This window comes from Rhipicephalus microplus, chromosome 5, assembly GCF_043290135.1.
Source record: "Rhipicephalus microplus isolate Deutch F79 chromosome 5, USDA_Rmic, whole genome shotgun sequence".
Classification (NCBI taxonomy): domain Eukaryota; kingdom Metazoa; phylum Arthropoda; class Arachnida; order Ixodida; family Ixodidae; genus Rhipicephalus; species Rhipicephalus microplus.
In genome coordinates, this window is record NC_134704.1 from 211,695,684 (window position 1) to 211,718,105 (window position 22,422).

A 22,422-nucleotide genomic window follows, 5' to 3' on the forward strand; every position below is an offset into this window, starting at 1 on the left:
ACCGTCAAAGTCACGTAGCGTTTCTGCTCATTCAGCTCAGATATCCTCTTGGCCATGTAACAGAGGGATGTGTTGTCTTTATGCTTTAGTGGGGGGTTCATTCCGAAACACTGATATATTGTTAGCGGAACTTCTTGTTGGGCTAGTTGGTACAACATTTCTAAAAGTTAATTCGAGCGCGAACACACGACACGATCAATCACGCACGCACACACCCAGGCATCAAACACACACAGCGCTGTGTGTTTTTGATGCCTAGATGTGAGCGTGTGTAAGGGATCATGTCGTGTGTTTGCGCTCGAATTAACTTTTAGAATTATTGTTACGGGGAAAAGGCGTCGGGGAAATATGTTTACTATTGGTAAAACAAGCAGGCATACAAGATGGAACCAAGTCTGCATGAGAGCTCAGACATCGTCTCCTTCCCTATTGAGTTACAGGTTATACGTGGCGCCACGTAACAACACCCCCGGTAGCGAAGGCACCGTCTCAGTGCTCGGTTGGTCCGAGTGATATCGCTTCAGCTGAGAGACGTGCACAACCTCAGAACACGAGCGGGCGCTGGTGCTGTGAAGTGGTTCAGTTTCATAGGTCACGTCAGTAACTTGGCGCACGATACGGTACAGACCGGAGTATGGCTAAGTCAGCTTTTCTCACAGGCCAACTCGCATGATGGCGGACTGAGAAGGACCGTGTCACCACGCTGGATGTTGACATCTTGGTGGTGGGCATTGTAAAGTAGTCGTTGGCGGTCTTGTCAATCACTAAGGCGCCGGCGAGCAATTTCACGTGCCTGTAGAGCTGTAGAGATAACATCGTGGGCGTAGTCCGATATGTGGATAACAGTAGGAAGGAGCATGTCAAAAGGTAGCGTGAGTTCTCGTTCATACATGAGAACAAAAAAAGCAAGAAACCTGCAGTATCATGCAAGGACTTATTATAGGCAAATGTCACAACTGGCAGGATTGCGTCCCAGTCACGATGGTCGGTGGAAACTACATGACGAGCATTTCTCTGATAGTTCGAATAAGTCGTTCGTGAGCCCGTTGGTTTGAGGGTGATAGGCTGTTGCGCACTTGTGTCTTGTAGCGCAAAAATTCAATGTGTGTTGTATACCCTGCGATAGGAAGTAGCGACGACGATTGGTAAGTAGTTGTCGAGGGGCGCCATGATGCAGTATGGCGTCTTCTAAGAGAAACTCAGTTACGTCGGTTGCACAATTGGTAGGAAGGGCCCGCGTGATGGCATACCGAGTGGTGTCGTCCGTGGCGACTGCTATTCAATTGTTCGCACTGATCAATAAAGGGAAAGGTCCAAGTAGGTCAAGACCTACCGTATAAAATGTTTCTGATGGTATCTGAATAGGCTGAAGGCTTCCTACTGGAAGGTTTTTTAGCTTTTTGTGGTATTGACAGTATTTGCAAAAAATGACGTAACGGTGGACGAATCGGTACATACCAGGCCAAAAGGAGTGACGTCGAACACGGTCATAAATATTTGAGACCCCCAAGTAACCAGCCGTTGGGATGTCATGTAAATGCGCGAAGACAGTCTGATGCATATTTTGGCGTACGACCAGTAGCAGCTCAGGTCCGCCAGCATGCATGCTGTAGCGATAAAATACGCAATCTCGAAGCAGGAACATATGGAGAGAAGGAGGAGTTGTGGGAACAGTCAGCCGAAAGATGATACTTCTCAAGTGAGGATTGCGACGTTGCTCATCTCCGATGTTGCCGAAAGCGGAAAGTGCCAGCACGCAAGTAGACTCGCCATCTTCAGTAACGTCCGGTGGGTTGACTGGAAGACGCGACAAGCAGTTGGCCCCTTCATGGTGGCGACCCGATTTGTAATCGACTGTGTACGAATATTCTTGTAGACGTAGAGCCCACTGGCCGAGACGTCCACTGAGATCTTTTAAGGATGACAGCCAGCATAAGGCGTGATGGTCAGTGACAACTTTGAATGGCCGTTCATAAAATATGACCGAAATTTACCCACCGCTCAGACGAGCGCAAGGCATTCGCGTTCAGTGATTGAGTTTTTTCGTTACGCTGGCAATAAGAGACGGCCAGCGTTTGCAATGACGTGCTCGCAGTCTTTGTGCCAAAACTGCTCCGATTCCATGGCCACTTGCGTCAGTGCACACTTAGGTTGGAGTGGACATATCAAAGTGGCCGAGAATCGGTGGCGTTGTAATTCTGGTGGTCAGTTCAGCGAAAGCTCCAGCTTGTTATTGTCCCTACACAAAAGTCACAACTTTCTTCGGTAGTTCGTGAGGGGGCGCTCAACGTGAGCAAAATTCCGCACAAACCTGCGAAAGTAGGAGCAGAGGCCTAAAAGCTCCGAACGTCATTCGTGGAGGTCGGCAGAGAGAAATCTTTCACTGCGCGGATTTTCTCAGGGTCAGGACGAACACAAGATTAATCAACAAGGTGACCGAGGACAGTGAGTTGGCAGCAGCCGAAGTGACATTTTGACATGTTTGACTGAAGCTCTGCCTTGAGGAAAGCAGAAAGAATGGTCGAGAGACGCTCCAGGTGGGTATCAAAAGTCGGTGAGAAGACAATGACGTCATCAAGGTAACAGAAGCAGATTGATCATTTAAAACCGTGAAGGAGAGCATCCATCATTCATTTGAATGTAGCTGGGGCATTGCATAAGCCGAATGGCATTACTTTAAATTGATAGAGTCTGACGAGAGTTATGAATGCTGTCTTTATACGGTCCATGTCATCAACTGCTATCTGCTAGTAGCCGGAACGAAGGTCAATGGAAGAAAAATAATTTGCTCCACTAAGGCAGTCAAGGGCATAATCTATCTTTGGCTGGAGATACACGTCTTGTTTCCTTACTTAGTTAAGATTCCGGTAGTCGACACAGAAACGCCAGCTGTTATTTTTCTTTTTGACGAGGACGACAGGCGAAGCCCAGGGGATTGAAGAAGGCTCAATTTTGTTCCGAGCAAGCATCTTGTAGACTTCTTTCTGGATCACATGACGTTTAGTGGAGGATATTCGATAGGGCCGCCGATGTACCGAATTTGCATCGCCGGTGTTAATCCGACACTTTACGACGGTCGTTTGGCTTAGTGGGTGGTCATAGAGATTAAAGATGTGTTCATACGACGCAAGAAGACCACGAAGCGCGTGCAAATGCTCAGCAGGGAGATCAGATGTGATCATTTTCGTTATGCCATCTCGTGTAGTGCCCAGCTCAAACCTGGGAGGTGACGATGTATCCTCTCTTAAGGCGGAAATGTGGTAGTCGTCAGCTGGGGCAAGTGTTGCAAGGCATATTCCTCGGGGCAATACTTGCGAACAAATTCCAAAGTTCCCAATAGGGAGACGTACCACGTTGTCCTTCATAGTGATAATCGTGTGCGGGATCGTTACATTCAACGAAGAGAAGATGGTAGCGTAAGGTGACACGACATAATTTCCGCCAGCCGCGGGCGGATCGGAAGAGACGTCTATATACCTCACAGCTCGACATACTGGGCGATTGTACTCGACGGGGCATAGCCTTGGCGTTGCAGGAGCTTGAGGGTCAACGGCGTGAGGTAGAGCGGGTTGAACAACACCAGCAGAACAGCCAATTAGGGCGGAATGCTCCGACATAAAATCTAATGCTAGAAGGATTTCAAGTGGGCAGTGGTCCAGGACGTAAAACAGAACAGAAATATGACATGCAGCTACAGGGACGCGGGTGGGACGCATCCCAGTGACAGCTGACGTTGCTTTATCGGCTACTCAAAATACTGTGATAGGAGCAGGCGTAAGCACTTTCTTTAGCCGAGCACGAAGACTAGAGTTCATTACAGTATGTGAGCGCCAGTGTCAATGAGTGCTAAGCAGGTGTGCCGTCTTCATTCAGGTTGATCAAGTTTATGTGTCCAGGTAGCGTGCGCAGAGGAATTTCGGGCCGGGTCATTAAGGCAGGCACACCTCTAGGAGCTGCGCCTGTCAGATTTCCGAGGACTGGTGTTGGTAGGAGGGAGAGGGGAGTAGCGACAGTTAGGTGAGTGGGACAGGCGTCCGGATAGCGACGGCGAGCGGTTTGGTCGAGTGTGCATAGGTAGTGAAGCATTGCCGTGGTCGATGTATATTGGCATGCGGGAACCGTTAGGTGGGCGCCGGGTGTTGGTGTAGTGCGGCCATGGCTGCCAATTCTAGGATAACGGCAGAGACGTAAAATGTGGCCTTCTCGTCCGCAGCAGAAGCCTATAGGTCTATCATAGGAGGTTCGCAATTCAGCTGAGTTCTGGTAACGTGGACGGTTGTACGGACCGCGGGGCATATCAGGTACACTAGGTTTTGGTCGAGTCTGTTAACTGGGCAGAGCGTCTGTAGTTCAGCGTTGGCCAGTTCCTGGCGGACAACGGTCTGTATTAAAGAAATTGTTGCATGAGAATCGTCAGTGGCACGGGCTTGATCAACAATAGGAGATTCAGCCTCGATTTCACGGCGGACTACTCCATACACCGTATTACTAAACGCCCGTTACCCAGGCCAATTCACCTCGTCATGCACACTTTGCGGCAAACCAGGAGACTTCCTCCACATTCTCCTCACATGTGCCACCTTACCACATCTCCCTTTTCAGCTGTGGCCGCTTCAATCGTGCACTGCTACGTGTACTCTGTCAGTGATGAGCAGCTGTCATCGCTGCTACTTACATATTTGATACAACAAAAGATTTCTCTCACACAAAATGAACATTATTTGACACACAGTTAGCGAGTACCAAACATGCCTTTAGCCAAGTGCACATTGATACGTTGAAATGTCAATCTTTGAATAAAGGGATCATGGCACACATAGAGCAGTTAATATTCGACTAGCCACTTTTTGCTGACAATTGACAGATTGCCACTGCATGTTCTGCATTCACAAAACTACGTGATAACACTACCTAGAGCATGCACATGTGTATGAATGATCTAAATGACGAATACAATATTTGCAACGAGCCCCGCCGTGGTGGTCTAGTGGCTAAGGTACTCGGCTGCTGACCCGCAGGTCACGGGTCCAAATCCCGGCTGCGGCGGCTGCATTTCCGATAGAGGCGGAAATGTCGTAGGCCCGTGTGCTTAGATTTAGGTGCACGTTAAAGAACCCCAGGGGGTCAAAATTTCCGGAGCCCTCCACTACGGCGTCTCTCATAATCATATGGTTGTTTTGGGATCTTAAACCCCACAAATCAATATTTGCAACGAGTGCATGCTCGATGGGCATGCACTCTGCGTGAGGTGAGTGGGAACCATACATATTGTATTACACCACAAATGTAAGCTGTTCGGGAAACAAACGGTTGGTACTCTGAAGCGAGTTTCCATGTAGTTTGAATGGTTCATACAGTCTTTCTGTAGGATTTTTTTAGTTACGTAAGTCCTTCACAAAATTAATACCATTCTGAAACTTCCTGCGACCATCTGGAAACACATGAATATGATCTTTTTTCTTAAAATTTACTACCTTGCCAAAATCAAAATATTGCTAAATCACTGAATGCTACACAGTAGTTATACATCCTCGTCATACAAGAAAGTAGACAATATCAGAACAATGCTGATGTAAAAAATAAAGCACGAAAATACAATTTCAACCATCACACAATCAAGCAACACTCCTACCACATGAGAAGTACTTTAGTTTGGGCTAGCTCGTTCATAGCATCCATTTTGAAAGGGCAGCGCAACGACACGAGAAAAGAAAGAGAGGCAAAGAGCGCTGAATAATAACTGATCAATTATTGCCATCATGTGTGCATATTTATGTGCCATGACAAAGAGAGAGAAACGCGAATGTGACGAAGGTAAAAACAAGATACCATGACTGCATTCAACCACATAATAAAAAGGATAAACTAGAAACAATAAAAACAATTTAAAAATCCACGCGTGTGTGATGAGCGGGAAACACCAGCCTATGACAAAACAGGAGCACAAAAAATAATGATCGACAATCAAACAAAACCTCTAAGAAACGTGATTTTAGCATGAGACAAAGACATGGAAGGCCTGCTCACGCATTTGTCACCTGCTTGATGAATGAAAAAAAAAAATCCATAATCTCGCGCTGTAACTTATTCCTTACCCTCATTGAAAATTGTGTGCTGCGAAAGTCAGGAGAGCACCGGCAACGCCTGCCATCGTCAGCCAGAAAACCATTAGTCGTATTCCGTACAATAAAATTATGCTCCTTCACCCTTTTATTAACACACCTGCCAGTCTGGCCAATGTACACAAGTTCACAATTCAAAAGAAACTTAAAAACCACTTTAAAAATGTTCTCAGTGAACCTTTTCCTGTGTTTGGTTGAGCAGCCAGGTCGTTTACCTCTGTTCGTCATGTTACATTGCCTTGAAAGTTTTCAAGACGCTGACAGTAGAACTTGAACGTCATGTTTTGGTGCAAGTCTCTTCAAGTTATACGAAATTTTATGAATTTATGTGATAACGTGCACATGCTTAAGTACCACAAGTTTTCAAGATATTTAAATACGTTGATGACTTTCTAATGATTTTGACTGATGTGGCGGACCTTGACACCGCGATTGATGACATTTTGCATGTATTTCAGAGTGAAAATCGAGGCTTGATACTTACGCATGAAAGTCCTGATAAGCAAACGTTGCAGTTTTTTTTTTACATTTGCCCGTTTTTTTTTTTTTTGGCGGATGACCACATCTGTTGAAAGTACGATCCTAGATCCAGGAAATCAATCTATGTTACCTCGTGACAGTGCCAATTCTAAGCTTGTTAAGCGGTGTTCCGCAATGAACTCTTTACAATAGGCTCTGAATAAGTCATATGTACATGCCTATTTGTCTAGCTTTGTTGCACAGGTTTCCAGACTGGAGCAGGTGGGATATCCTCCTGAAATAATTTCTGCAGCTTGTGAAACCCTATGACAGGACATAAAACGTGATCAGACAAAAGATAAACTTGGTAGAAAATGAAGCATGTGCACGTTATCCCATACATTCTTAAAATTTCGCATAACTCGAAGAGACTTTCATCAAAGAATGACGTTCAAGCTTTACTTTCCGTGCCTTGCAAATTTTGAAGGTATGTGGCATGACCAACAGAGGTAAATGGCCTGGGCGCTCAACCAAACGCAGGAAAAGGTTCACTGAGTGCATTTTCATTGTTATTTATAAGTTGCTTTTGAGTTGTGGACTTGTGTACATTGACCAGACTGGCAGGTGTTTTTATGAAAGGGTAAAGGAGCATGATTATAATGTACGGAATACAACTAGTGGTTTTTTGGCCGACTATTGCAGGCGTTGCGGGTGCTCTTCTGACTTTCGCAGCACACAGAAGTAATAAGTTAGAACGTGAGATTGTCAAAGTTTTTTTTTTATTTATCAAGCAGGTGACAAATGCGTGAGCAGGCCTTCCATATTTTTGTCTGAGGCTGAAATTGCGTTTCTTCATTGCGTTTTTAGAGGTTTTGTTTGATCATCGATTATTATTCTTTGTGCTCCTGTTTTTTCATAGACTGGTGTTTCTCACTCATCACGCATTCTGCATTTTTTAAATGTTTTTATCGTTTTAGTTTATCTATTTCATTATCTGGTTGAAGGTAGTCATGTTATCTTGCTTTTAAATTCGTCGCAATCGCGTTTCTTTCTCTTTGTTGTGGCACAGATGACGGCAATAACTTATAAGTTGTTAGTAAGCGCTCTTTGCCTCTTTGTCTTTCTTTCCTCGTGTCGTTGCGCGGCGCTTTCATAATGAGTCTCACCACATGAGCACAGTGTAAGTTATTTGTGATGGAGAACCTGTTATGCTTAAAGAAGAAAACAAAGTTATACATAGCTAAGAAATATTCACACAAAAGTATTGCAAGAAAAGTGGCATGTATTAGCTTGATTACCCTATTCGAATTGATATATTCTTCTACTAACGCTACTCGATATCAACATATTTTAAATGCCATGGCGGGAGTGGACTCTTATGTTCAGCACATAGCGTAGTTTACTGAAATACAATTACTTCAAGTTAGCTCACTTAAGATGTTTATGAGGCAGCTAGGTTGAAATCCTAACCACAGAGAAATTACATGAATTCATGGCCAAAAGGATTCGGGTCGCAACCTCAACACATATACATCGTGTGTGTTGACAGGGCTGTGCGTTTTCTATATGCGTGCCCAGTCGTGGGATAGTTTTGCGCGTATTAACGCACAAACTATCACATTGGGTGAACGTTAACTGCTCTCGCGACACCCGCATGTTTTACACGGTGACAAAAGATAAAAGGATAATATCCTGCATTAACCAGCCAATGAATAACAGCACGGCACGAGGCTTGCATGACCGAATGATAGATCGCGTAGTGCAACGCAAATCTTTAAAACATGTGTTCAACGTGCACAGCGACTGGTTCTTACGGTGATATAAAATAAGCTACATCAAAACATACCTGCCTATCAGATCTCTGGTTCATCATCCTTGTTGCGCAAACAAACCGCCTGGGCTATCGGTTCCTGCATACCAGTCGTCACACAATGAACTAATACAGTTACGTAGTTTAGCGGCTTTCTTAAACTTACGTAAGTTTGGCGTTGGCTGCGAACTCTTCAGTCGCCCGTGAAAAGGCCCAAGCTTTCGCTCTTGCATAACACCAGTCACTACACGTGGATTGTCTTCGGAAGTACGCTTGACATTGAACCACGCGAACAGCACCAGTAATCGATGAACGAAGAAAAAAAGAGCACTTGAGAGATGCACGCGTCCGATGAGGCTGTTTTGTGCGGACACATATGGTGATCGAGCCATCGTCGGCCACTCTATCAATGCAGGCGAACTTCCCGACATGCGGAAACCATCTAGAGCACGAATTCCAAAGCACGATGAGCATACAATGTACGCAATATCTATCAACATGGCAATTATGTAACCGTGGAGTTGCAGCCCAGGTGCTCGCGCGAAGTTGGTTGTGACTCACGAGCGGTGGTGAGCCTGCAGTACAACGAGGCCTACTGGAACTGCTGGTTTACAGGCTTAACTGAAATAGGCGTGTTATCATACATGCCAGTTTTACAACAGCAATTAAAGTAATCGGAGTTTTTCTTCTAAATCTAAAGGTGCTTCCATTATTATTTTTTATAAATATTAGTTAAGCAGTTTTATATACTTATATATTGTTCTCCATAATAAAGCTGTTTCGGAACTCATTTCAGAAGCAACGGTCATCTCTAAGTCTTAGCAAGGCAATGGAAACAAGCACAGATCTCAAGAGCAATGCTTATGTAGCAGCGGCTTTGCTCTTATGTAGAAAAGCATGAATAGCATACATTGCTGCCCGATAAAGAAGAAAAGTATCTGGCCAGGTGTTCGTTTCTCCACTTCTCTACGCAGTGGCGTAGCCGGGTGCTAACACACCAAGCCCATGACGCCCCCACCCCCTCTCCCCACCCCACCTGGGATTTTTTTTTTCGCTGTGGCACACATGAAGTGATATACCATTTGCCTGCCTCCCCTCCCGCCCCGTGAGATCAACGAGGTGTTCTTTTCCCTCCCCATCCTCTAATTTTGTCTTACCAACGCCACTGTCTCTACGTGACAGCTAGTGTTGTGACAACAAGCAGTGGCGGGACGAGAGGCATGAGTGCACATTACCCATTCTCTCCCCCACTCCATCACGCCGTCGCTCGCCACGGCCTACAGGTGGCGTAGATTGGTGGGGGGGGGGGGGGGCGCACATGTTGGCAGTCAGCGCTCCGAGCCGTATTTTTTGTTGTAAACGTGTAGCTCATACTTAAATACATTTCGTAATGCTCACTACAACAATACGATGAGTTTACCTCCCGTGCTGCTCTCGGTGTGGACTGCTCGGCTAATGTAACCCCGTCACCCTCCACGCAAATAGAAAATGGGCGCGTTCATGGAACTGTTCGTGGTATCGTTTTACCGTAAGTGATCGATCCTGTATTTGTTAGTTTTAAATTCATATACAAAATTTATGCGTGCAAGGTGTTGGAAATCACCCCGGAATGTCCCAATAAAGTTTGCCTCCACATCGCGCTTCTCGCACGGATATCTCAGCATTAGTATTACTATTACATTTTAGCTGCGCCTACACAAAAGCTTTATATTTGTTCCTCGGCACGTTACATAAATAAATAATAAATTATTGATTATTGAATAAATCTCAAACCTCAGATGCCTCATTGAATACAAAATTTGACCATTGGCGGCATCTTGTAACCTGCGCACTAGGGGACGAGAGATGCAGAAAGTAATCACCACGAGGTGACAACATCATTCCGTCACATGATCAAGTTATTACATATAGCGCCAAATCGCGTCATAGCTTCTCTCTACGCTGGCTGATTATGAAAGCTACGCAAAACGGTGGTTTTAGCCTTGGAAGCAGCGCATAAAAACGAAAGTTTCAGAGAGCTTTCGAAGAGGGGCAAGATCAACACATCGACTGATAGAAAAAACATAGATGGCAAGCGCCTTCGAGTCGGCTTAAGTGAGTGCATAGGAGAGCCTTGATTATTATTATTATTATTATTATTATTATTATTATTATTATTATTATTATTATTATTATTATTATTATTATTATTATTATTATGTAGCTGACATACACTTAAGCTTGTGTACGAAGACATTATCATTATGTTAATGTTATATTTACTGAAACATGAACTGAATAATGTGTGGGAATACAGACTGTTTGGCGTTTTAAATTTCTGAAAGACAACATGTACGTGAATGTTGAGATCTGCTATAAATCGAATTAGACTGAGGTGCACGTTAAGGAATCGCAGATTGTGGAAATTTTTGAAGCACTCCGCTACGGCATGCCCTATAATCATACAACTGCTTTGGGATTAAAAATTTCCGCGAGTTTTACGATTGGCAGTAAGAAATTGACTTTTTGTTACCTGTAAAAGCTTGTCGTAAATTTATTTGTTGTGATGTGTTCTGAAATAAAAAGACGCAATGGAAAATTTGCGCAATTTGATCATTGGAAATCCTGGTGCACGTTGTCATCTGAGTCTCTATTGCACACCTGATGCTAAGAGACATTAGGCTTTGAATGTCTAATGTCAAGCTAATGACTCATCGGGTGCCCATTAGGTTTACATTGGACGCTCAAAATTCATTTTTGAAGGGGGGGGGGGAGGCTTTGGCCGTGTGGTATATATTGTCACTGGCTCTTCACCTTCAAGGTAGTGCCACTAGGAGATCTCTCCTGCGCGTTGATGAACAATAAAAATTTGCAGTGTGCGCATTAACTAAAAGCGGAATGTGGGTCTCTGTGTACAATCAGCGTCTGGTGTTTCTCATTTCATTTGTTCAACCTAAAGGGCCCGAAGGCATTACATAAGGGGTGTCGCACATCCAGGTTGAAAGTTTCTAAGCAATGTAACAATATGAGGGTACACACTGATTACATTGAATAAGCAAACAAAAAACACAAGTAAAAATAACACGTATACCAGAACATAAAAATAATGATAGGCGATAAATAAATTCTGGGAGTACAGTGAAACAACTATAAACGCAAGAGTTAATGTGCAGTTAGGACATCACGTTTGTATTTTGCAAAAAGTTAGTTTTTCGCGAAATGTCGAGCCGTCCCCTGCAAGAAACAATATTATCTGGCAGCGCATTCCAGAGTGTTACGGCATTGGGGAAAAATGGGCGGCTCATCACCGTTGTCCGGCATTTTATGGTCATCAGAGGGTGCGTATGGGACAGGCGAGATGACGTTCTTAATGGGCGTTTTAGGAGAGGGTGTCCCGACCTGCTAAAGTAAAAGATTGTGTGAAGGAGGCAGATACAAGAGGTTAGGCGACGTGAAGTGAGTGATGCGAGTGACAACGTTTGTTCTAGTGTGGTTACGCTCATATGCCTTGAATATTGTCACGTAATAAAACGAGCTGCGCGATTTCGAATGACTTCCAAATCATCGGTGAGGTAAGCTTGTGAAGGATGCCAGATGGATTGTTTATTAGCAGCAATTGTAATGTTCCAGTAAAAAACACCGGGCCCTGACTGTGTGCTTTGCACCTCCCCGGGATTTTTTCGCGCACAACACCACGATAGGCGCCAGCGTCAACGCCACCACCGATGTAAGCCGTTGGCACGCTACACCGCCACTGTAGCGCCCACTGCTTTGCACCTACACATGGTTACCTTTATTCGTATCCCGGCTGCGGCGGCTGCATTTCCGATGGAGGCGGAAATGTTGTAGGCCCGTGTGTGCAGATTGGGTGCACGTTAAAGAACCCCAGGTGGTCGAAATTTCCGGAGCCCTCTACTAGGCGTCTCTCATAATCATATGGTGGTTTTATAACGTTACACCCCCCATACCATGGTTACTTTTAGCCGGAGATTGGTTAAGCTTGAGATAACTTTATTGTAAAAGTCCGAAGGCGCGCGTCCCAGCACACGGCGGGCCGGTCCCACGATGAGAGAGCAAGGCCGAGATCTAGCGCCGCATTGTGGGCCCTCTAGACAGCCAAAGTTGTGATGTTAAGTCTGGACTCTGAAGAGCAGGGTCTCAGTTTCTGGACGATGCTGTATCGGTGCCGCGTACCGAAGGGCACTCCAGAGCATGTGATGTAAGGTGGCTAAACCACCCCATTTTGTACACGAGCTGGTTAAATAAACCTCATGGTAAGGCTTGTGGAGGAAAGCAGGGTTATGGTACGTTTCTGTTTGAAGTAATCGCAATCGTTAAGCGCCTGCGCTCTATTTCACATCCTATGTGGAGGTGAAAAGATACTCCTATCCATCGCGAAATGTTGGGCGATTCCATTGTATGTAGTTAGCGGATCCCTGTTTACGAAATGTCCAGTTCGACCCATAGGTCCTCCATAGCAACGTAGAGCTAACCTTCGCGCGCTGGAGTGGGCCAACTCATTGATATTAATCATCCCTCCGTCAATGTTTTTCGCATGAGCTGGGAACCATGTAAGCGTACCGATTGTAAGCGACTTCTCATCGAGTATGTGTTTGACCTGTTTGTACACAGCTCCAACACTGAATGCACGAAAGGCAGCTCTAGAATCACTGAATACTTTTCATGACGCTGATCTTAAAGAGCTAAGGCAATGGCAACCTGCTCGGCTGCATTGGCAGTTTTGGTGCATACCGACGCGGCATTAATTGTTACCACTTCGTGGTTGATTGCCACTACCGTGATTCAGTCTCTCTGGTCATCATAATGCGCCACGTCTACGAAACAGGCACCGCTATCGAGATCCGCAACTTGGCAGAGGAGGACCTTAGCACGCGCTCTCCTCCTTCCAACACATCGTTGGGGATGCATGTTCTTCGGGGCAGGTGAGACAATGATATTCTCTTTCTGATCCCTCGTCAAGCCTTGGTACAGAGCCTCAATCTGAGTTGTGGGAATACCCATATTCGTGAGCATCGTTCTCCCGGCTTTTGAGCCAGACAGCCTAATTACCTGTGTTATTTTTTGCGCTTCCGCGATTTCTTCCAATGTATCATGAATTCCCAACTGCAGGAGACAATCTGTGTGGGTGTAGTTGGGAAGCACAAGGGGATTCTTTACAGCTCTCTTAATTATGGCATTAAGCTTGTTCTTTCCGGTATCGCTCAAACATGCATTGCTGCCACATATGCAAAATGGCACAGCGGAAATCTTGTATAAGCCTGACCAAGCTGTCCTATGATATTCCTGTCCTTCGATTAGCCACCCGCTTTATGAGCCAGCGGGAGATGACGTAGCTCTTTTATAGCGATAGCAATTACTAGCCGTCCGCTTCCCCACCGTGTCCCGTCTATATATACAAATGCATATATACCAAAATAACGCGGTTCCGCCGGCGTTTTATTCCAGAATAACAAGATGGCTCCGGCGACGCTCACTTTAGACAGACAAACTCAACTCACTGCCGCCGATGAGTTGTGGTGACGCTTGCGCCATTAAAACATCGCACGGCTTCGTCGTCACAACATCGTACGTCTCACCAGAAATCTTGCGAACTGACGTCGTGAACCTCTTACCGCACACCTTCCATGCGATGTGCCTACAGGATGTGCCGGTGATAGTCACTACAGACTTCAATTTTAATGTACTTCGAGATGAAAACCAGTCGCTTGTCACGTTTCTCGATGCCGAACTTGAACTTGGCCTCCTGTAGGACGTCATGCAGTCAACTATTCAAAACAGCACCTGTTTAGATATTGTGGTTGCTGCATTACGGTCAATTCGAGCACAAACGACCATGTTCGGTAAATTTCGTATGGTTCCTAAATCTCCTAGCCTTACTTTGCATAACGACCCGATGTGTTTATATCGCATTCAATGCTTCAGCCTTGTGCCGAATTTTGTTCTGACGTCAATAGCTTCACTAGCACAAAGTCAAGAGAAGACGGAATATGCTCACGCAGTACATAAGGTCAAGGTTGGGCGGAACCTCAGAGGCTGCCTGCTCTCGCTGCCGAGACAGGTTCCTCTCCTTGCCCACAGCTTCTTTGGCCTGGTCCAGAGCCTGCAATTAGAAATAGCAATGAAACTGTCATGAACGTGCTCCAGCCGCACTTCCACACCACCCAAATAGTGTACACCATTTTAATTGACGTGAAGCGGGGAGCAGTACTTATTCCCCTGCTCTTAAGCGATGCTGGCTCGGTCGTTAATTGAAAAAAAGGTTTCTTAATTAGTGGCGTGCGCTGGCGTTACAACCATGCAGATTTCCATGAGGGGAAAGATGACCCCCATTTGTAGTCGGCTCATCCCTTCTGCTATCGGTCCCTCGACCTCTCATGCTGTACAGATGTGCTACTACTTCGTTCTCCTCACCCTTAAATGCATATTCTCCTCACTTCAGTTTTCCAGCCCCTAGACGATACGTGGCTATCATATGCTTACACAGGCTGTAATTTTCCTATCCTCTCCTTCTTCACGCCATCTCCTCCTCCTCACTTACTCCCTTTCCGCTTCCTTCAACAAAGGCTGCCTGGGCGCCATCATAAGCTTCTCTGGGTTACATGCGTGGCCTCTTGAAAATGCAGGGCCTAAGTTGTGACGTCCGCTTGTGTACTCCCCTGCAAACTCGGCGGGGTCCTATCTCCGGTAACGACGTCTATACACGACTAGGCTTATGGCCAGCCCTCCTCCTTTCTTTTTCTTTGCCAAATACTTCAGCCTCATGATTTTGCCCATCCTCACTGCTATTTCCGACCTTTGGTATATGCAAAAGTATCAGCTTCGCCGCAAAGGCGAGTATGAAACGCGATCGCAACAAATTTTAAGGTCACGCACACAATGGCAAGCGGATCTAAACTTGTCCCGCATTTCTCACGCACAAATGACGCACGAAACCTACTCACAGGTACAGATGAACACGAATAGGCGTGTTCATCTGAACACGAATAGCTCGCTTTGGCGTAAACTGCTCGGCAATGTATCGATGTTAGCTTTCAATGCCTTCAATGAGAATTTAAATGCGACAACATGTTTACGTTGCGTAGGGGCAATGCCTTGACTGATATTTGAGACATAGGAGCTATTTCGTCTCACATTTTTGTTCAGTTGCAATGGGGCTGCCATTGTCCAGCGTCAATAAATTTATTGACAAACAGTTCGCGAATTCGCGGCTGCTAACAAAGGGCGAGCCTGTGTATGAGGCAAAGCACGTCGTGGTTTGCAGTGTGAAAAAGCAAAAAATATGACGAAATTACTTTGGCTGTACTCATTCTACAAACCTCAGCTATCATTAGCAAGGACCCACATCAGCAAGAAGTCTGCATTAGAGGAAGAGAAGTGGCTTCAGCGTCCTGTACATGCAAATCATGGTATGACAGTATGACAAGTTGAAAATATCCTTTATTTGCATGATTAAAAAGAAAAACAACAAAAGTTTATATGCAGAAATGTTATTTGTGAGGTTGATTGTATTGCATTTATTTGAGCACAAATTAATGTTAGAACCATTTTTTCACATATATATTCATAAATTTTAGTAGTGGTATTTGAGGAAATGTTAGGCCAAGCATTTGAGGAAATGTTGGACTTTACATACTATTTTCTTTTCTAACACATGGTGATTTGCGCCTCTTATTTAGCCAGCACAAGTGCAAGCAAGTGGTCGCACTCCTTCTGTACATCCATGCAAGGGAGACTTTCAGCACGCTGCTTACAACCGACTTACCTCAGCGATTGGGCAAAGCCCAAAAGGCAGGTGTGAAGAAGAAGTACGAGCCAAAAAAAATTGTTGACTTGCCAAGTTCAAAACTGGTGACTAAGGTACGATTTCTTTAATGTCGAATGTCCTAGCATTTAGCCAAGGAAAAGAGATAGTGCTATTTGATAACATCTTACTGCGAGTTGGAGAAATCTTTAGGGCATATATACTAAAACCTTGAACACGGTTCCTCCTAAGTTAATGAAACGAAAATTAGCATTTGTGTGCTTGTGCATGTCCTTAGGCACCACAAATGGTATAAATGATTCTCTTTACCTACAAAAAAGTAATCACACAATTTGTATCCTATCAACTTTTTCTCCTCTTACAGTGAGCATTATGCATGAGGAACTAATGAAACAAATTTTACCAAACTCAGTCTCAGCAGCTAAATTAGACACGACAATGCGCAAACAGTTTGCATGCGGCACTTATTCGACCGTTTCATAATGCATTGAAAGAATATGGTGTACTTTTCTAATTTCGAAGAAACTATCGCTGCTTTGATACATATATGAATAGAAGAATCGTATGGTTGGTGTTTTTAGGCCAAACAAATCACGCCAAGTTGCCAAAAGGAGACATTCTGAAGAGGCTGCTTCATGGATTGCCCAACACTGCCTCTTCTCTCAGTCACAGCGAATGCAGTAAGCTAATAGACTGTTACTAAGAGACTAGCAGTGACAGCATTCTTCTGTTTTCACCACGCAATCATAGATAATACATCATACATGATATCGTCACATAGTATGTGCCTTATTTGATATTTTGCCGTGCTAGTGCACTCGTGCTTTAAACCCTGCTTAGCCACTTGCCATTCACCGTAGATGTGTAGGTATCTGTATATATGAAAATTCAAGCAAGAAATATAATGCAGAAATAATACGCTGGCGTGCGGCATCGAACATAGGACCTCGGAATTATGAGTGTGAGGCATTAGCTACTGAGCCGCGGAAATGCACCTCTTTCACTGTTCAAACGGCAAGCTAATTATATCTACCACTTACCGCTGGAGATGGGAACCTCGAGGGGAACACCAAAGAGGCTGTGTATCGTGTTTTCATCAATACCAGTGAGATTGCGCAATGAGCGCGCTTCACCTAAATCCCCTTGAACTTCGCAAAGTAGCAACGTACGTGATTGAATGCGCACCCTCTTCTCCCTCTCCTGACCTCTCGGTATTGGCCAGATACCGTCACGTGGGAACGCTCGCAGCGTTTGTTTGTTTACAACCGCTCTCGAAGCGCGGGACTACTGGCGTACAGCCATCTGTTTTAGGGAAACGCGCCATGTCCTGCCGGACGAACGTTGGGCTGCAAAATACCAGAACGTCTACTGACAGCAAAAACGTCTTCATAATACCGCACAATAAGCGCAGCGATCTGTGACAAAAGACATCATCACAACGAGTTTCTTTATAAAAAAAACGGCTGCTCTCACTGCACGACCGCTCACGGTCCAACCCGTATACATAGACACTGAACAAAGTAGTGCCGGTGGGAGATTTCTCCTGTGCGTTGTTGAAGAATAAAAATTCGCAGCGTGCACGTTAACTAAAAACGGACTGTGGGTCTGTCTGTCCAATAGGCGTCTTCGGTCTTTCATTGCCCATTAATAGCGTGATTTGTACGAAGTGATTTAGTAGCTATTTCTATTTACCTTTTTGAATACAAATTTTCCTGCAGTTGCTCCTCTTATCTCCTTCCCACTTTCACTGCTCTTCCAAAACTTAGCTTGATACGTTTGTGATCACTACCTAGACTTCTGGAGCCACATTTATCTATGTGCATTCCCCTCATCCTATCATACATTCTTTTTGACACAGTACATAATATATCGTCGACTGCAGGCTTCCCACCTTAGTGGGAGTGTCAGTCAGCGTTATCTGTAGCCATGGCGGTGAGTGTGGTACACTCTTTTTGTGAACCTGTATGGCACCACGTAGCACGTGAACGTATTAGGAGCTGGCAGCTGACAACAACCGAACGGCACCAAGTCTGCCAGTACGAGACCCTCGTTAATGAATAAGGGAAAGCAATGTATACCTAAGGGCTCGTTTTTCCGTGTTTTGACACAATATAATGAGATTTAACAGACCGTATTGCCCAGGAATGTATAGAGGAATATATTAAAAACAATGTAAAGTAAATAGGAAGAAAAAACAGTGGGTTAAAAAATAACCTGCCACGAGCAGGAATCGAACCTACGACCGCCGAGTAACGCGTTCAATGCTCTAACCACTGAGCTGTCCTGGCGGCTATTCCCCCAGTCACTTTATAACGTGGGAGTGTATGTTAGCGCCACCTGTACCCATGCCGGCAAGTGTGGTACACTCTTTTTATGGACCTGTATGGCGCCACGTAGCACTCGAACTTATGAGGGGCTGGCAGCTGACAACAACCTAACGGCACCATGTCTGCCAGTACTAGACCTTCGTTAATAAATAAGGGAAAGAAATGTACACCTAAGGGCTCGTTTTTTTCGTGTTTAAAGCAATAAAATGGATCTAACAGACAATAATTCCAAGGAATGTATAGAGAAATATAATAAAACCCATGTAAAGTAAATAGCAAGAAAGAAAAGTGGGTGAAAAAATAACCTGCTATGAGCAGGAATCAAACCTACGACCTCCGAGTAACGCTTTTGGTGCTCTTTTGGTGCCAATTTTTTTCTTTATTGCCTGTTTTTCTTTACAGGTGCTCACACAGAAACATGAATGATAAAATACACTTGATGATAATGATAAAATACACGTGACCACGCGCCACGTGACCTGGATATCCACATGCGTAACAGATCGGGCGATTGTCAACTGTGTGCCAAGAGTTTCCGTTATAGCGCTGTTGTGTGGCTGGAAATGGCGTCGTTGATACTCGTACAGGCTGGGGAGTCGGCCCAAGCGGAAGTAGTGGCGGAGTAGCAGCAACAGCAGCGTAAGTCAATGGTGCGGTGATAGGTGTTGTCTGAGAGACGGACGGTAGTGCATCAGGAACCTGCGCCTGTATTACCTGCTTGAGGGCGGGTTCGAGACGCTCAGAAGAGGGTTCCATTGCCGGTAGATACGACACGCACGAAAGTTATCGGGCCACCTCCTCGTGCACATATCGTTTGATTTCTGTTGTGGCATACTTTTGTAGCGCCCCGCTACATCATCATCGACATTCATCATCATCACCATTGTCATAGCCACCGCGCCGCGCCTCTCGCGCAGCTCATGCACAGCTCGAGCTGCGCGAGGGGAAAACGAGCTTCTGGCCTTGCGGTTAGGACGCTGCAGCTGCTGCCGCTCCGCTTCGGCAAATCGCCTTGGATAATAAAGTGGCGAGAGAACGACACGGCCGCGTTGGCCGCCGTCCCATCCTCTTCTTTCGCTACACCACCATTATTGTGTTTTGGTCTCCACCGAGGGTCAATGCCACGAATGTTTCGTCGGTAGCCGCTGGCCACCATGTCATGGCTCGTTGTTTGCGCAACTTCTTGAAGTTCTGGCAAAGAGTGGCGAGTTCGGACATGGTATATGGGCCTTTGGCCAGCAGCATCTGGAAGGCGTCGTCGTCTATCCCCATCAGTATGTGTTTGATCTTGTCTGTTTCTATCATTGAAGGGTCAAGTCGAGCACATCCTCGATGTAGCTTGTTAAGCCTTCCCCGTGAAGCTGTGCGCGTCCCTTCAGGCGCTGTTCGGCACGAAGCTTGCGTACATCGGGGTGACTGAACACATCGATAATGCGCAGCTTAAAAACGAATTCCGAGTGGTGGTTGTTAAACCAGAGACTCGCTACCTCTTTCAGGTAGAAAGGTACATATCTCAGCTTCGAATGGTCATCCAACTTGTTGCTTGCGCCTACCTTTTCAAATGTCGACAGCCAATCTTGTAATTCTTGCTCATCAGTACCGTCGAAAAAGCGTTCATCACGCACGCGTAACGCAGTGGACACGATGACCATCGGAGTCTGGGTCGTACTTGCTGGGTGTTTTATTCAGCTATTTCTGGGATGGCAGGTAATTTCCTGTTGCAGAGTTCCAGGTTGAGTTGCCCCGCACCTCTACCACTCTGAAAAGGGGTTTATTGACGTAAGTAGTACTTGCACAGAAGGTCTATTGATACGCAAAGCGGGCGGCAATCAACACAGGAATCGCAGCGCTCAGCTTCTCTCGCTCAAGGCGTGACCCACCGCAGCCCATAATTTTCTTCCTCTCTACAATATTGTCATGGGGTCGTGACGTGGCCGAAGACAGAAGACTTTGCGTTGGAATTTAACTGTTTATTTTTGGCGAACCTGTACCCGGTAAACGGAAAGTCCGATTACAGTAGCAGCCTTGGACTGATAGCGGCGAACGGAGCGTCGGCCGTCAATCAACTACTCACAAGCGGCGAAGTGCGTCGGCATTTATACTCTTGCCATCGACTGGTGGTGGCGTAGGTTCCAGAGTAATCTGTACAGTTCGCAGAGTTGGCGTGATCTTATTGAAATGATCTACTAAAGTCTGGAAGCTTCTCGAAAACTGCAGGCGCGGTTTGCTCTGAGAATTGTGTAGAGTTTTGGGGCGATAACAAAACTTGAGAAATAGAACGTGGCATTGCCCCCCTCTGAAAAAGGCATCGTCCCGATGCTGTACCTAAGATGAAGGTACAACAATGATTCAAGAAAGTACAATGAATAAATTACGATAAAATAATAATACAAAAAACACTGTTTTAGTTTGTTAACGCGTGGGAAATGGCTTGAGGCGCGCGACATGGACGACTACAGGTCACGATCGGCATCGTTGAGAGTTCGTGATGCCGTCGGGAACAACCTCGTAATCAAGTAGGCCGAGACGTCGTACCACCCTGTACGGTTCGAAGTACCGTCGCAGAAGCTTTTCACTTAGTCTACATCAGCGTATCGGTGTCCACACACAAACACGTTCACCGGGCTGGTATTCCACGAAGCGTCGTTGACGATTGTAACGGCGGCTGTCGGTCGTCTGTTGATTCTTGATACGGAGACGCGCGAGTTGTCGGGCTTCTTCGGTGCATTGAAGGAACTCACTCACATCGAGGTTTTCTTCGTCGGTGACGTTGGGTAACATGGCATCGAGCGTCGTTGCCGGGCTCCTTCCGTACACCAATTTGTATGGAGATATCTGCGTCGTCTCCTGCACCGCCGTGTTGTATGCCAAGGTCACGTACGGAAGAATGGCGTCTCACGTCTTGTGTTCTACGTCGACGTATATTGCCAGCATGTCGGCGATTGTCTTGTTTAGTCCCTCGGTGAGGCCGTTGGTCTGTGGGTTAAAAGCTGTTGTCTGGCGGTGGTTTGTGTGGCTGTATGCCAAGATCCCTTGAGTTAAGTCGGCATTAAATGCCGTTCCTCTGTAGGTGATAAGGACCTCCGGGGCGCCGTGACGTAGGACGATATTTTCGACGAAGAGCTTAGCTACCTCGGATGCACTCCTTTTGGCAGAGCTTTTGTCTCGACGTAGCGGGTTAGGTAGTCGGTAGCTACCACGATCCATTTGTTTCCGAAAGCTGACGACGAAAACGGCCCCAGTAGGTCCATACGAATCTGCTCGAAAGGTCGGCGAGGTGGTTCAATTGGCTGCAAAAGTCCCGCTGGCCTTGTCGGTGGTGTCTTGCATTGCTGACAGTCCGAGCATGTCCTCACATAACGAGTGACGTCGGTGGTAAGACGTGGCCAGTAGTACCTTTCTTGTATCCTCGCGAGCGTGCGAGAAACACCGAGGTGCCCTGCTGTCGGATTGTCGTGCAGGGCCTGCAGGAGTTCTGGTCGCAAAGCTGAAGGCACCACAAAGAGGTACTCGGCTCGAAGCGGTGAAAAGTTTTTCTTCTGGAAAAGACCATTTCGCAGGAAGAACGACGCAAGTGCGCGCTTGAATACCTTCGGGACTTCGGCGGTCCTGCCTTCGAGGTATTTTATTAGGGCCTTAGGTTCCGGGTCGGCCCGCTGTCGTTCAGCGAAGTCGTCGGTAGTAATTGTTCCTAAGAAATAGTCATCATCCCGGTCGTCGGGTGGGGGTTGGTCGACAGGCGCACGAGAAAGACAGTCGGCGTCGGGGTGTTTCTTGCCGGACTTGTAACTGACAGTAATGTCATATTCTTGAAGTCTCAGGCTCCATCGTGCGAGGCGACCTGAAGGGTCCTTCAAGGTGGGTAGCCAACAGAAGGCGTGGTGGTCGCTCACAACTTCGAAGGGCCTGCCGTAGAGGTAGGGGCGAAATTTCGACGTAGCC

The 22,422-nt window shown here is 46.0% G+C and overlaps 1 protein-coding gene across 1 annotated transcript in view; it reads right to left on the reverse strand.

Moving 5' to 3' along the window:
* Positions 1-22,422, reverse strand: part of nompB (intraflagellar transport protein 88-like protein nompB) — a 1,761,410-nt gene that overhangs the window by 1,419,250 nt on the left and 319,738 nt on the right. Inside the window, exon 6 of the mRNA XM_075896456.1 lies at positions 14,387-14,491. Within this exon, the coding sequence (XP_075752571.1) occupies positions 14,387-14,491 (105 nt within the window). The remainder of the gene's footprint in view (positions 1-14,386; positions 14,492-22,422) is intronic.